The following is a 15,997-nucleotide window of genomic DNA, read 5'->3' on the forward strand; positions in this document are numbered from 1 at the left end:
AAGGACACTCTGTCCTTTTGTACTTGGTTTCCCTATCAAGCATTTCCTTAATTGCACATCCAGTAGATTTAGAGAAGAGATTAACTTCTGCTTTTTCTCCATAGCAATTTCACCTTTCCTGAAGTCATGCACAGGACAAGGTTCAATTTCCTTTTTTGAGAAAAGGTCTTTATTTTGGTGGCAACGTAATGTGAAAGCTTCCAAGCTGTTTTATTCCCTTAGCTCACTGTGAGACAGGGTGCCTTTGAATCAGTAATAACCTTCAGCCTTAATCTTTCTTATCTGTGTTAGCAGATTCAGACTAGCCTTCTACTTGCTTCTGAAATTAACTGACTCTTCTGTGACTCTGTACTCAGCTTGTTGTCAAGGTGCACATGTACGATAACAGCACAAAGTCACTAATGGTGGATGAGCGTCAGGTGACACGGGATGTTTTAGACAATCTCTTTGAGAAAACCCATTGCGACTGCAACGTCGACTGGTGTCTGTATGAAATGTACCCAGAGCTGCAAATTGGTAAGTGACATAGTGACAGAGCGTATAGCAAATAGATATAGTGCATCCTATGCTATTGGTAATCTTGAAAAGATAATTAATAACATTTCTCCTGCCCCTGTGTCCACTGGTGTTGGAACATTACAGCCTCTAAGCTGAGGCATGCTGCAGGAATGTACTTGGGCTGTTCTTGCTGTAGAAGTGAGTCGTCCGTTCATCTGTGCTGTGAGCTGCAGAAGTCTCCTTGCCCACCACCATTTCCATTATTCTATTTTACACAAAATGAAGGGGCCATGTGAATTTCACTATGTTTGTCAAGGCAGCGACAGACCCAAACACGCCAGTACTCAACTTTGCTCTTTGAAGAGAGGATGCAGTGCTGAAGTGCTGTCAGCAGGCTGTTACATACTGGTTCAACAAATGTTGTAATTAAACAAGACTGTCTGAGAAGCATTTCAGTCATTTCTAATGTTTTTCACTTGTGATAGTCCTTTTCTTAAGTGTAGTTGTGAACAGGATATTGCTTTCTGACAGGGCTGCAGCTCTGCTGGTGGTACCTTATGATTTAGGAAGTAACTAACCTGGCCTCCAGATCCCTAGGAAACAGCTGTGCAAAACTTAGGTATTGTTTGGTGCAACTTAATGAGTTTTGTTTCAAAAAGGCTTCAAGACCTGATTAAGAATGGGATATTCTCTGATCGACAGTTGTTTCAGAATATTTTATTGTCCAGGCTGCAAAGGTATTCACATCAAAAGGAAAAGGAAAATTGCCACAACTTTCTTCCAGGCTAGCATTTGACCGAGAGAAACGGGAAATTGTCGAACAGCCTTTAGCATTCTCAGTTTACAGACTCCCAGCAGAGATGTAAAAATACACAAAGAAAGTTAAATATCAATGTTGCACTTTAAAAGAGCACCAGGAATAATCATCCTGCTAAACTAAAACAAAGAAATGTAAAAATAGCTGGAAAAAGCCTGACTGCTCATGAGCAAGGAGATACTCATCTGGTTGTAAGAATGGCAGAGACATTAACTGCCAATCTGTTCTTTCTACTCCATTAAGATGATACATGAAGCAATGTTGCTGCATTCTTTTGTACCTACTTATCTTAACTAAGGAAAGACTGGAAATGTCATTAGACCCTAGAAATGTCACAGATGTCACTTTGAATAATTTTAGAGTGTTTTCTTGTCTTGAAAAGTTGCTCCCTCTGGTCTAATGTGACTTGGATAAACATTTCTGAGTGTTGGGATGACAGCCTATAAACAGATTGTTTTCTGAATCTCCATAATCATTAAAAAGAATGTACTTGTGTTTCTTCATAATCTGGATAGACATTTTTAATTCCCCATCACACAATTAAAACTGAAGGCATCAGGGAGATCATGTGCTACAGACATCAGGGTTAATGGTTAGACTGGGTTTTTTTGGTAAGTAAAAAATAACTCATGTTACTTTAGTCCCAGCTAATGCTAGATGCTTTGGGTTAGGGTATTGGTATAGTAAGGAATTACTCTCATAATGAATAAAAACTATTTTAAAAGCCAGGACAGAAGAAGAGTAGGAAAGGGAATAAATAAGTAATTGGTTCAGGAAAAAAGGAAAAGTCTATGAACTCCTGATGCAGAGGTCTATCACCAGGTCCAAATCAGCTGGGAATGGAGCCTTTTTGTTTGAAGAAGGGAATTTTGATATGGATGGAATGGTACATATTCTTTCTTCTGCTTCCAGTGCACAGCAACACGCAGTTAATTTTGTTCAAAATCAAAACAATGTGAACTATTCTTTATTCTTGTCAGTATACTTCTTGGCAGTTCTAGATAGCTCTATTACTATCAGCATGCTTAGAAGACAGGCTTTCCTGCACTTTCCCTTTCTGCCTGCTTTCCCTATTGGTAATTTTATTCTCTTGAATACTTTTACTTTAAGAAACAAATCTGAGCAGCAAATATTTCAGGCTGAACTGAAAGTCCAAGGTAGTTTTGTATCAGAAGATCTTTGACAGAGTATCCTATACATACTGTTATTTTGAAAGACTATCATTGCAAATAAAATAAACTACAGTTTTAGATTAATTGCATGTTAAATATCACAAATAATCTCAGTAGTGAGATGATGATATAACACTGGGCTGCACATACCAGCATGTATTTTGCAATAAAGAGTATTGCCTTATAATAGGCATCCGGATTTGACTTTTTTTTTTAACAATAATTATAAAAAAGACCCTCCTGAAGGTGGTAAAATCATACCTTTTATACAAGAAAAGCCAAATGAACAAACAAAAGTATACGTGGCAAAAACTAGTGTTAAATAACTAGTGTTACCACCTGAGAACTATTTTACGGCTATCCTGGTTTATAAGGTAGTGTATACCCTTCAAACCATTACTTGGGTTTTATATAGTGCTTTATATTTCCAGTGCATTGCAGAAGTATCAGTTGCTAAATGAAAAGCGTTATGTTGCTTGTGTTGTTAAAAGTTACTGTGTACATGTGAACTGGCCCTGAAACTCATCTCATTTTGTGAGTTTAATTAATTCACAAAATTTAGTTTTGATGGGACATACTGAACCCTTGTCAAAAGTAGCAAGAAGTGTTAAAGAAAACAGAGCATAGATTTTGTAGGCTATCTCCTTTTATACTAGGCCAATCTAGGCCATTGAACGATGTGATCACCACAGACCACTGAAATGGGAGTACAGCTGTTCCCAGGGAACTGCCAAAATCATACTGAAAATTGGAGCAGGGTGAATTCCCTGCTCCAGTACTGAATTTGTAGAAAGATGTAGTTTGGGTCCTTCCAAAATTACCTGTCAAATTATGTTCAATTCCTTTTCCTTCCAAACGGGGTTTATTTGACTGTTCAGCTACTTTATACAAGTGAAACCGCAGAAGAAGAGATTGGAGTTACCTAACCTCAGCATACCCTGTGGCTGGCTTTCCTGGGTGGAGGATCTGGGTTAGATCAGCTCAGGAAGGGAGAGGACTGACACTAGGTCTCCCACATCTCTGGTGAGGTTTTTAACTACAGAGATGCTGGGTAAAGCAGCGTATCTTCACATCAGTTCTCAGTCTGCCTTCCCGTTTCCTCTGTTTTGCTATTTCTGCTTTTAAATACAGTTGCTTGAAACAAAACATTTTCTTTTCAGTGCATAGAATTCTTTCTGCTGACAAAAAGCAATTTTTCATTTGTTCCAATAAGTAAAAAGACAAGGCAATAAATTTTTACTATTTTTCTTCAATTCAGTAGCCAAAGTGAATATATTAACGCCCCCAATCATACTGCAAACCTTAAAAAACAAAAGCAAATAAAAGCAGAAAGCCATTGAGAAACATGGGTGTAACCATGTGGGTCACTGTTTCCCACTCTTAGTGGGTCACTGTTTCCATCCTTTGCAGTCTTCGGGCAACAGCACAGAGATGCAGGAGGAATCCAGGAGCATGCCAGAGCTACATAAGGCATCTTCTGTAGCTGAATTGCTCTTCCACATGACATATTTTCATGTGGTTTTGCTCCCTTCTGTGCAGTGGAAAAAAGTACTGGACTGTCCAGCTCTAAGCGAACATCAGATAATGATTACATTCTTACACAGGAATTTCTGCAGCCTCAGGAGAGGAGAGAGAGAGTGTGAGTGCCTTACATTACCTTTTCTGTCTCTCCAGAAAGGTTTTTTGAAGACCATGAAAATGTTGTTGAAGTGTTATCGGACTGGACTCGAGACACTGAGAATAAGATTCTGTTTTTGGAAAAAAGTGAAAAGTATGCTTTATTTAAAAATCCCCAGGTAAGCTAACATGGTATTTGGATAAGAGTCTAAAATTATGTCATTAGGCTGTATGCTGCCTGTTGCGTTATTAATTTGCTTTCAGCTCTTTGTCAGTTTGGAATTAGAGAAAGCGAAACTTTCAACAAAAAAAACCCCAGAATGTTGATTGCAAGGATTTCAAAATTAGTGCTTTCTGTTCTTTTCTATTTTTCTATTTTAAAATCCCGTCTGCAGTGGTAAAAAATGAAGTATGTAGTTCTCCGCTGGTACAAGCTGTTGCTTAGGCACAGCTCTCAGAACTGGGGTGAGATGGCACAGCTGTAAAAACTTTGCCTTTGTCATTACTGCAGTTTCTCCACTATTTCTATTGATGAAAATCAACATTTCCTTGAAGATCCACTTTCTGCCAGTTGTACATGAAACTTCATAAAGAGTATGCTGAGTACGACAGAGAGTTTATCTGGATTTCATTTAGACTGGGGAGAAGAATTGGGTGAACAGTAACTTGTGCACACTAACTCTGTAAAAAGAGGGCCTGTGCACTGAATTGCATCAATTTATTCAGGATAGGTGTATGCACAAATGATTTATTTCTTGTGATATGTTGTCAAAACCATATTTACAAAACACCCTAGCACAGAACAGCTGATGGATTCTGGAGCACTAGATCTTTTCCCCTTGTCAGCGGTCTGTTATCTCATTGAGCATCTGGTTTGTTCCTGAGGGCAGCAAGAGAAAAATGAGCAATTCGGCATTGCCGAAAAAATGAGTCAAATATGTAATTTGGCGGCAAATCTCACCAAGCTGCTCGTTAGGTAGTTGTTTTTTTTTTTTAGAATGAGCCAGTGTTTCAAATAAAACCTGCAGAGAGGAAGTTTCCTTCGTTGACATAACAAGTATCCACAGTCAGGGAAAGAAAACTTATCCTGCGGTGTACATGGATTGATGTTGATATTTAATGAGAAACAGCAAAGCCAAGTTTGGAAGTAAAACATACATGATAGCTCAAGATGTCATGCTCTCTAATGCACATAAACATACCTAGCAGCAGAGGTTTGACTGTACATTTGATTCATATGATAGTAGTGTTATTTGGGCAAGTGGCTTAGGGCAAGTCTGTGAACCTCCCACAGGACATAAATCTTTGATGAAGAGTCTGGGCATTTAGATTGCAATGAACTTTAGAAATAAACATGACCTAAACCAAAACCAGAATAAGAGTGTAGCTCTGTCCTCCTATTTCAGGACATGCTGAGCTTGATTTGGACATGTCTGCAGTCCTTGAGCTTCAGCCCCTCTGTGATAAGCTCTAAAATGAACAGCCTAAGGAAACTGGATCAGTTGCAGCTATCACACTATTGAAATATTTTGCCAGTAATAAAGTCTAACCATCTGTCAGGCTTAGTACGGATTGTGAGATAGGCAGAGTAGTACAGGCATATCAGCAGTTTGTCTTTTTGGCAGAAAATAAGCAGTATTGTACAGGGAAGCTCACGCTAGATAATGAAACGTGGTAAAATACATGATCTGGAGTAAGTCCCTGAAAAGGTAAACCAAGCAGAAATGCTGAGTTGGTGGGGGGCAGGGTGTGTGATTACCTAACCAACGGAAATTATGGTGTAACCAATGGGAAACTGAAATCCAGTGCTCTGATACTGTATTCTCAGTATAGTCAGCCGCCTCCTCCTAGCTCAGTCAAGGTTGCCTCATAAACTCATTTTGTGAGTACAGAAATTGCAGAATGCTTTTTTTGACGCAGCCAGTGCTGGTAATGCAGCATCAGTTGGATTCCTTGTTGGTCTTATTTAGCGCTCATTCTGTCGGAGGTTGACTGCGGAGATCTCGCAGTTTTGTAACTTGCAGATTAACTCTGGAAAAAGAGAGGCAAATTCCAAAGGTGGCCAGGTGCGTATAATTTATTCTTAGAGAAATTAGTGATACAAAATTTTCATTACAGAGGTTTGATGCAATTAAGTGCTTTAAAAAAATCTTATTATAAAGATGTCCAGATGCGTTGCTAGAACAAGTGGACCTCTGGAGAAGGTCTATGACCTGTGCCACTATACATTGTTTCTTTCTGTGAACTAGCTATATACCTGGTATAGATTAAACAACAATTAATTAAATGTGTTTCATTTTCTAAGGAGGAACCGAGGTTTTGAAATGCAGGATTTATCCTCTATGTCTGTGCTAGCAACATGCTGCTCAGCTAATGCCAGTGGCTTTTTTTGAAGATTGTCATTCTTGTCATGCAATACTCTCTTAATGTTTTTCTGCAGCTTTGTTTCCGAAAACAACTTTTTAAAGTATTTGGAACACGTTTTAGAAAAAGCATCTGCAAAATCCTCAGGTGTCCCCCTCTTCACAAAGACAGACATACTTTTGCCCTTTCCTCGCTGTGATATAATTTACCCTACAGGGAACTGACAGTAAAAGACTGTTCAATGAATGGCATCAGTGACTCGTCTACAGAGGTGCAGCATCACAAGTCTATGACTAAAGAGTGAAACAAAAATACATATTGGTACACGTGCAAATAAAGAAAACCTTTATAACATAGAAAGGTGATGCTTTGTAATGTGGTTGAGTGATGCTGTGCTTGACTCTTGAAAGGAAATGTCATCAGGTCTCAACACCTCTTTCCAAAAAGCTCAAAGAATAATTGTCAGATAAAAGAGACTCTTTAAAAAAAGAAAAATGTACGAAATGCTTTTGCTTCATTTAAACAGGGTTATTTGTAAGAGGCAGCTGAATCTAAACTCCTGACTGTAAATGCTGGTCACACTCTTAGAACACTATATTTGATTTTTGCTTACATGGATTTTGGTTTCCTCTCTTTTTTGCTGATACAAGCAGACAGGATAAATTCAAACAGTGGAGGTGATACCATATGTACGTGGGTTTTTTTGGGTTTTTTTTAATTATTTTTGGACAGTATTTATGAAAATCTGTATGGTGAGTACTTTATGCTTCTGCTCCCTCATATGTAAGCCAAAAGCAAGAGCTATACCCTCCAATGGAGAACCCATACACTGAACTGACATTTTTTTTCTTCTGAAAAGCAAGAGTACTATGCCGTGTGAGAAGGAGACATTTGTAATGTCTTTCATAACAGTACAGCTATAGTGAGTTTCATGCTTGAATATTTATTTTGAAGTCAGTGAAATTGGGCTGGTATCCACCAGGTAATGCTTTTGTTTTTCACCACTTTGGCCACCTTTATGAATCAAGGTTTTTCTTTGTCTCCACTGTTACCCAGTGAAGGAAACCCAGAAGGGCGGCAGGGAACCTGATCATTGAGTGTGCTGGCAAATGCACAAAGAAATAGGAGTGAGAAAAGGGAAGCGTTTTTCACCGTACTCCCACTGTTTAGTAATCTTAATTTCTCTCTCTGTTAGTGTATCTCAGACCATGGTTTAGTTTCAAGGTGAAGATGCTAGTTCAATAAATATTTTTATTTTTCTGCCTTGGAACTGTAACACAGAAACAGTCTTTACACATTTGAACCATTTTGCAGGTGGCTTTTAATCAGCTTATTAAGTGCTTTGCTGTTAGCTGCATTCTAGCTTGTGTACATCTTTCATTTGTTCCATGTTCCCCCCTCTTTGATGATGAAGACCATCATCCTCAAGGCGTGAAAAGTCAGCTGAAGCGATTTCTTCAAACATTATAAAATCAAGTAAACAGAGTTGAAAATCATTTTGGGGGGGCTTCAAAAGAGCTTTACCTTTAGCTTCATTTATTTATTTACATTTGTGATCTTCAGAGGTATCTTCTAATATTTTTAATATGCGTTTTTTTAGGGGACACGTCATGATACGGGTTGCAGATATGACCGTGTTCTGTTTTATTTTTTCTGCACAAACCATGCTGCATTCAGTACGCAGTTGCAATGGGCTGAAATGGGATGTGAGCTGGCCAGTTCTTGCCTCATTCCAGGTGTAGTTTGGATGAGCGTAAACAGGCGGCTCATTGCACAAAGAAAATAGTCATGAGTATGGAGCAGCTGCCTTGTTTGCTGCACGCTGTCTGATCTGTGCTGTTGCAGACCTTGCAGATCTTCTGGAAAAACAGTTTCAATATCTTGAAAGTAAAAATACAACCTAAGCCGAAGGGGAAGCAGAGGGAGGATGCTGCCTTGAACACCTATTTTTTGCTATGTACTGACAAGTAGCTGCTGCATTCCAGCTTGACTGTGTATGGAAAAAGATGAAAGGTATAAGAGGGGTGCTGTTTCATTTAGGAAATTCTTTTTTACAAATATAGAGACATAGAACATCGATCAGAGAGCTTGGCAGTGCAGTAGTTAAGGCTACTGTTTCTACCATGATCCAGGTTTGGTTTGCTTCCATGCCACCAGAGATTTTCTTTGAAACTATTGCAAACACCTTCTGTCTTCCACCTTCTGTTTGAGGGTTATACAGTGGAGAGAGATACAGCCTTAGTATCCCTAAGTGGAAAGGTTGTATGCATAGACTAGTGGTTCTTTACAGTACAAAGCACAAAATTAACTTAAGCTGGCTGTAAAATCTTTACAGGATTTTCTTTTATGCATATGGAATTTCCTGCTAATGTAAAGCCATAGATGGGTTGCCAACTAGTTTTGCTGCTGTCCTGCATAAGCACGGGGAAATTCTGATGTAATGTCTCTTAAGGATGTCATACCTGGCTAGCAGTACATGTCAAAACTGCCACCGTAGCTCTGCATTAGTCTGAGTCAGGCCAGAATGGCATGGGAGACCAACTGGCTTTGTGTCAGCTTCAGCTGGCCTGGGGCATGTAGGCACAGGGAATAATTCAGCAAAAACGCTTGACTGCTCATCCGCAGCAAATAACCCAAACCGTGCAAACAACGCAAACCCAATGACGAAGTGTACCAACATACTTTGTTTGTTAAAATAACCCTTTATGTTTGCTTTCTTATGTTATCAGCCCAAGAGGATGAATCCATCCTGTTAAGTAAGCTCAGCTCTCTATCAAGAGAAAGACATTGTCTTTTGAACATAAAAAATAGTTAATTCTCAAATCTGTAGACATATGCAGAGAGCTGCCCTGTAGCCACATCGTGTCCCATTAGTGACCTGACATCCCAAACCAAACATGCGTTTCCCAATGGTGTCCTCAGACAGGAAAGAGCTTGCCTTTTATCATGACCTTTGACTACTGGACTTGGAATAGCCTCTTGAAGACACATGTGGTTTGCCTCCTATAGGATTGAATGCTTCTGATCAAAAATAGGAGACCACACAGTGATAAAACAAGTACAGTGTACAGTCTGCTCCCCAGGTTTTTAGCCACTGACAAATAATAAGTACCATGTACTTCCAGATTTCAGGGCAGAGACATAAAGGAGGTAATCGGTAATAAATACGTGTTGACAGGTGAAAGATGACAGTATACATCTGTGTAACGTTGGTTTAGGTGACAGAGCCCTGTTTCCTTAATGAAAAAGCTGCGCTGTTACAGATCCAGCATGGATATCATTACAAACTTTCTCTCTTTACCATTGATTATGTCAGTACAGGGTGGTCTGTGTTTCTGCTAAATAAATGCCAGATGCCTGAATGTGAATCAGTTGTAATCAGAGGAGCTTTGTTTTACTATCAGTGCACTGAAGGCTGACTGAGCCAGATGAATGCTCTCCCCACCGGTAGTGAAGCTGATGAGCCAAGCCTTGTTGAGACAGCAATAAGGTGTACTTACCTTGATAAATCTTCATTGTGTATTTTAGGGGTTATACTATGTCTTTATAATGATCTATAGAAGAAGAAGGCTTAAAGCTTGCATGTCCCTCTACTTTCTAAATCCATCCCAAAGTCTGGAGGCCCAACCCAGCCTAACAATGCCCTCTGAGGTTTCTCTTCATACCTTCATCAATGCAGAAGTCGGTGTGCCAACATCAAGCCAGGAGTGCTGTGACAGTGCTCCCTGTCAAGACGAGCTGTTGCGCATGTACAGAGGACTTGGCTGCAGCTGCTCAGAACAGTATCTTTTTTTCCAGTGGGATGAATGGAGCATTGTCACTCAGTCAGACCTATGGTTTTGGACTGCATAGGCAGGCATTGCTGTATGGGTTGTACTGGGAACACACTTCTAAGCGGGTTTTGTTTTGAGCTGGTTTGGTTTTTTTGCGCTATGAATACTGTCTTCAGATGTAGTCACGAAGCGTGGTCCTTAATGTTTGCTTACGTTCATCCATGGACTAAAAATGTGCCCCGGCAGTCTGGAGCCAGCTATGTGCTGCTGCATATCCTAGAGAAGAACATTGCTGTATTTCCTAGCATAACTGTCTATCGTATTGACTGTTCAAGTTTCTTTTCTTTTATTCATACCACAGACATGGCATCAGCATAGGCCAAATTGCAGGTGGCTGTTTCTGATGTCCCCTGTCTGATTTAATGTGAACCTTTAAGAAAGCGGTTTTTAAAGAACATCCACATCTCTTCCCCTTCCTCTCCTGGTGCCCCTCCAACAACTGCCTGCTATGAGGCTAGCGTTCTGGCAGACAGCTGTTCACAGCACTGCTTGAAAAAAGAAGATGTGGTTGTGGGGAAGAGGAGGGTTTCACTTCAGATAAACCTCGTTGCTGTAAACATGGTGTGCTGGCAGGGCAGATTTGCTGCTTCTTTGTTTCTTTCTTATACTGTAGCAATAGCATGTTCCTTCATTTACGCACTTCTCATTTGTCTTTTGGTAACGTTTGCATTTGTGTTGCAGTTTAGTCTTTGTGGAGTTTGAGGCATGTAAATATGTCGCCATGTTCTTGCAGTCTTGAGACGTGAAAAAATGGAGAGAGATGAACAGTCAGATAAACTCTTAGCTTTCTTCCTACAGAATTGCTGAAGAATTACAGAATTGGGAGTAATTTTTAAGTAGCTAGCTTTCAAAATTTGTCGGGTTTTTGCAATTTTGTCTATATCCGAGACAATGGTGTTTGTTTTATGCCCTTTGTTCTGCAAACTTAGCTTTTTGACTAATTCCAGGAAAATCAGTAAGACTGTCCCATGCATCAGGTATTTTCCAAACCCAAGCTCCTCTTCTACATGTACTTTTGTTTAGAAAATGGTAAAACACGAGAACTTTGGGTGTTATCATTCTGGCCTGAAGCCCATGCATCCAAATGCTACTTGATGCGTGGCATAGCTCCTTGATCTACCTGCCTCCTCAAGCCCAGCTGCCTTACTGTCTGCAGGCAGCCAGGCTCTGCTATCTGGCGTGCTTGCTGTTGAGCAAAGCCACTGCACGTGCTCGGGCACACAAGTCCTAGCATGGTCCTGAGCTACCTTCCTACTGCCTGAATTTGCACGTATGTCCAAGTGCTGTCCTTTTGTCCATCTGTACAATGCAGACGGATGCAAAATTGGTTTTGCTGTTTAACAGTGGGTGAATTTATTTTTACTGGTAACCGTGTGCATGAGGCGCTGTGCTTCCTCGTTTGCAGTGGCAGACAGGCACTGGGTCCTCTGAGGGCAGCTGCAGCTTCACAGCCCTCTGTCAGAGAAGCAGAGGGTCATTTCAAGTGTAGGCTTTTGTTTCAGTAGGCTGGAGCACACGTGCCAAGATATCATGGTGATCATTTCTTCTGATTTCTTCTAGATTTTTTAATACCTTCTTCATTGCATAAAAATACTTTGCAGAGCATAAGAAGGGGTTTAAAAGTAGAAAGTAAAAACTTTGGATAAAGGCTTTGGCATATAAGCACTTTTATTAAAATTTAAGAGCTGATTTGTATCCAGAGTGTCAGATATGAAGTGTGCAAATTACCAAACTGGGTTGTTAGGAAAAATGCTTTCTAGCCTATTGATAGTGCATTGTATTCATTGAATATCAGCATGCAATAAAATGTTATGTTTTCTACCGCCCGTAATAATATAGGAAGCGATGAAAATCGGAATAATAAAATCAAACCCATTGATCCAGAAAAACAGCCAAAACCATAAGTCAGTGTTTTTAAAATTTTGGGAGGCTGTATATACATAGGCAAAATTAATTTTGTATTACTTTTGAATTCGATTCAAAATAAAGAATTAAAACTCATGAACAGGCAGCTGTGATTAAAGTTTTCTATAAGAAGAGTCCATAAACATCTGTCTCTTGCATCTGCTGGCTTGGATACTCAATATTGAAAGACTGAATAACTATTGAATGGGTTTGCAGTGATCTAGTTACTTGTATTGCTGTCTTTATAATGAACATAAATTTCTTTTGTGTCTTAATCAGAATTTCTACCTGGCAAACAAAGGGAAGAATGAAAGCAAAGAAATGAATGATAAAAACAAAGAAGCTTTACTGGAGGTAAGCCAGCTTTCTAGGTAGATGATGCAACCAGAACTCTGCCACCGTCTGCATCTGCTCTGCAACAACATCATTAGTTCTTTGCGGGCAAATGGGTAACAACAGGAACTTCTGTGATGGTTGGTGTCTTTGTGTCTAAGGTTTCATATGTGGGTTTTCTTCTGCAGCTGCTGCTCAACATTAAAAATGCAGATTGTATCCCCTATCAGAGAAATTAAATGATGGAGAATTATTTTGTTGTTATAGACCGCAATGCCGTGCAACGTTTTTACTTGGTGTTTCTATGAAGAGTAATGCCATGATAACAATAAAAGCAGTGTTAGACAAATATGAATAACAGAAACAGCTGTGCTGCACCCTTAGGCCGGCCCTTGTGACTTTATATTGTTAGTAAGGTTGATCAGTAGCAAACAATTATCTTTTGGGTTAGAAGTAGATGTACTTCTCACTACCTCAAATTATTATCTGTACTACAACAGAAAAAGAACCTTTGCCCTTTTCCAGAAAGTCTGTTCAGCCTCTTGCCTTTCCTGCTGAAGTTTTATTTCAGTTGTATGTTTGAGAGAGAAAAATCCAGAGCTATATGAAAGAGAAGATTACCACAGTTCTCCTGGCAAGCGTTTTGACTTTGGTAAAAGTTCACAAAGGAAATGCTGTTCTCAGGTGACTGAGGATTCCCATCTCAAAATTAGTGCATCTCATGAAGGCACCAGATGTCAACCAGCAGAAGTCCTGGTAAATTCTAAATGAAAACATTAGGTGATAAGCATGTTGGCATTAAAAATTACCCCACAGTAGGTCCTTCAAGCAAACAGTGAAGTATATTTGTTTAAACAGTGTTATAAATAATAACATGTATTTCAAAGTGAAAGCAGAGATTGAGGGGGATTTTTTTCTTCAGCTGTTTTTAGAGCTCTAAGCAGTCTCTAAAAATTCTCTCTACAGAAGCATTTCTCTACAGAACCTATAGATACAGCAACAGAGAAAAACCAGCAGCAGCAGTACCAACCATTCTGTTTTATTGCCTTCACTTTCACTTCACACATCTATGTCTATTTAAAACCTGTTGTAGGTTTTTGCTTGACCCTTTAGAGAATGGAGGTTTTGCAAGCCGCCTTTTCCAGTGTGAGTACCCAGCTTGCACGGCCGAGTTCCCACATTAGCTTGGGAAAGTTTCCTTTGCCTGTCTAAGGTGTTCATCTCCCTGGTAACTGCATTCCCCATGTTCATATGTTCACTGTCACAGGAAATGTCTTTATTTTTCAAGGGAGCGTTTTTCTGCTATTTATTAATAGGGTTGTGCTTAAATCAATTTATTTTGTGTATTATTATTCTTGTTGCACAGGAAAGCTTCTGTGGGACATCTGTCATTGTGCCAGAGCTTGAAGGGGCCCTTTATTTAAAAGAAGATGGAAAAAAGTCCTGGAAGAGGCGTTATTTTCTTCTACGAGCTTCTGGAATTTATTATGTACCCAAAGGAAAAACCAAGGTCAGGAAGCCAAATAATCCTTTTAGCAATAAAACAATTCATGGAGGTGAAAGTGAAGAACTCCCAAGGTGACACTTTAAGAGCGCTGTCTGGTGCATCTGTGAGGGTTGGGGTTTTTTTGGTTTAACTTTTGACTACACCACTTGTGCAAATATTAGAATGTAGTCACTGAATCCTGTCACGTTTCTCTCCTTTTGATTTCTATGGATAGATAAAAGCATTAATGAAATAGCGCTCCTCTGGAAGTCAGTAGGTGAAAGAAAAACAGCACAGCACCCTTCAGCTGGTGTTACGCTGCCAAAATGCTTCAGTGTTATATGGGTTCCCTGTGGAAGAATATTTTAAAAGTTCTCAAGTAAACTAATTTCTTATCACAAAAAAGGTGGAATTTTACTTTGTTTGATACTGCCTTTCTGCACAAGTAACCAGCATGCAGAAATGCTATACATTTTTTCCTACAGTGATCTTTACCTAGAGAATGCATCGTGCCTTTTAAGGCTTTTTAAGACTGCCCTTTGTGTAGAAAGAAGTGAGACAGAACCATCCACCTGGCTGAATCAAATGCACTGACATTTAGTATTGCAAAATATTTAAAGAGTCTGAATTGCCAACACTGGAGAAGCAAAGGGGTCCTGGACATTTTGCAAGTAAGGGCAGCTGGCTTCTCATTTCCACAGTGATGAGGTAGAATGATGGCTTCTGGGACTGGTGGTATTTTTTTTTTTTTTTTTTTAATTTGGAAACTCACTTCTGTTACCACTTACAGCTCTGCTAATGCTTCATATCTGAAAATTCTGGTGCTGCTGATGGAGCTTTATTGTTATGATTTGTGCTGTGGAATTTAACTGTTCTGCTATTCCCTGACTAAGTTATAGAGGAAAAAAAAAAATTGATAGCTTGTTTAGGAATGCCATGCTGCTGCTCCAGTGACCTGTGTTTATAACCAAATCTCAGTGAAACACAGACGTAGATTACCTTGCTGCTTTCACAGCAATTTATTTTGACTTTACCTGACCCTGAGATAATGGCTTTCAGTCCTCAAATCATGTTGCACACGCACAACATCTTATCAATTAGGAGCTAGAATGCTATTTGGAAGGCACTTAAGGTGGAAAGAGTATAAGAATAGCCAATTGGAAAGTCCATCTTTGACATTTGCTTGTTGCCTGCCTCCAACGATGGCCGGTAGCACAGTGCCAAAGCAGGGAAAGCATATACTGGTAGTTACCCAGCCTTTTTTCATCATCCAGTGATACCCGTTTCAGTGACTTTCCATCATAGTGCAAATGAGGAAAGTGTTTTCTTTTTTCAGGTGACAGACTGCAAACATAGGCTCAGGTTGGATCCATGCAGTCACCTTCTAACAGCTGTTTTAGCTTAACGCTTTATTGCCTGTTAGTCGTTACAGCCTGTGTACCACCATGCCTGTAACTCAAGCCATTTTAAGGAACTGCATGAGTGCTTCAAACTCACTATATTACCAATCAGCCACTCACAGGGATTAAGGATCTTGAATCTAGTTCTTTAGGAGATAGTCACAGCTATCTTTAAAATGGTACCACAATCAACTGTTTGCTTCTGCTTCTGTTACAGCCTTCAGCAAAAGGATGCATATGTCCATGCCTCAGCCATTCCAGAGAAAGTCAAGTCTCTTAGCTCAAATCTGTATTTAATGGTGATTTGAGTTAGTTACTGTGCTTTGTATTGGAACCGCTGAGGCTCAGGTACACGTCTTTGGTGGAGACAGTAATCTCTGGTAGAAGAGCAGAATGCAGTGAGGGTGCTAAAATGTCTTAAAGCACTGCAGCAGAATTCAGTAGAGCTCTTAAATTATGAGAGTTCATCCCATGTCAGGGTGGTATGAAGAGTGCTGCACATGCGCCTTGCTGCAGTCATTCAGTTGTGGGTAGAGTGATCTTTCATTGAGGTACAGAAACAAACCGTTGGT

At 39.7% G+C, this 15,997-nt stretch overlaps 1 protein-coding gene across 1 annotated transcript in view; it reads left to right on the forward strand.

The window, feature by feature from the left end:
* The window catches only part of APBB1IP (amyloid beta precursor protein binding family B member 1 interacting protein), a 70,844-nt gene that overhangs the window by 32,197 nt on the left and 22,650 nt on the right, over positions 1–15,997 (forward strand). The window contains exons 6-9 of the mRNA XM_087777134.1: positions 357–516; positions 4,162–4,283; positions 12,486–12,560; positions 13,906–14,049. Coding sequence (XP_087633260.1) covers positions 357–516; positions 4,162–4,283; positions 12,486–12,560; positions 13,906–14,049 — 501 coding nt within the window. The remainder of the gene's footprint in view (positions 1–356; positions 517–4,161; positions 4,284–12,485; positions 12,561–13,905; positions 14,050–15,997) is intronic.

Source organism: Nipponia nippon, unplaced genomic scaffold, assembly GCF_047370975.1.
Source record: "Nipponia nippon isolate SJK-2023a ecotype South Korea unplaced genomic scaffold, ASM4737097v1 scaffold_1, whole genome shotgun sequence".
Taxonomy (NCBI): Eukaryota; Metazoa; Chordata; class Aves; order Pelecaniformes; family Threskiornithidae; genus Nipponia; species Nipponia nippon.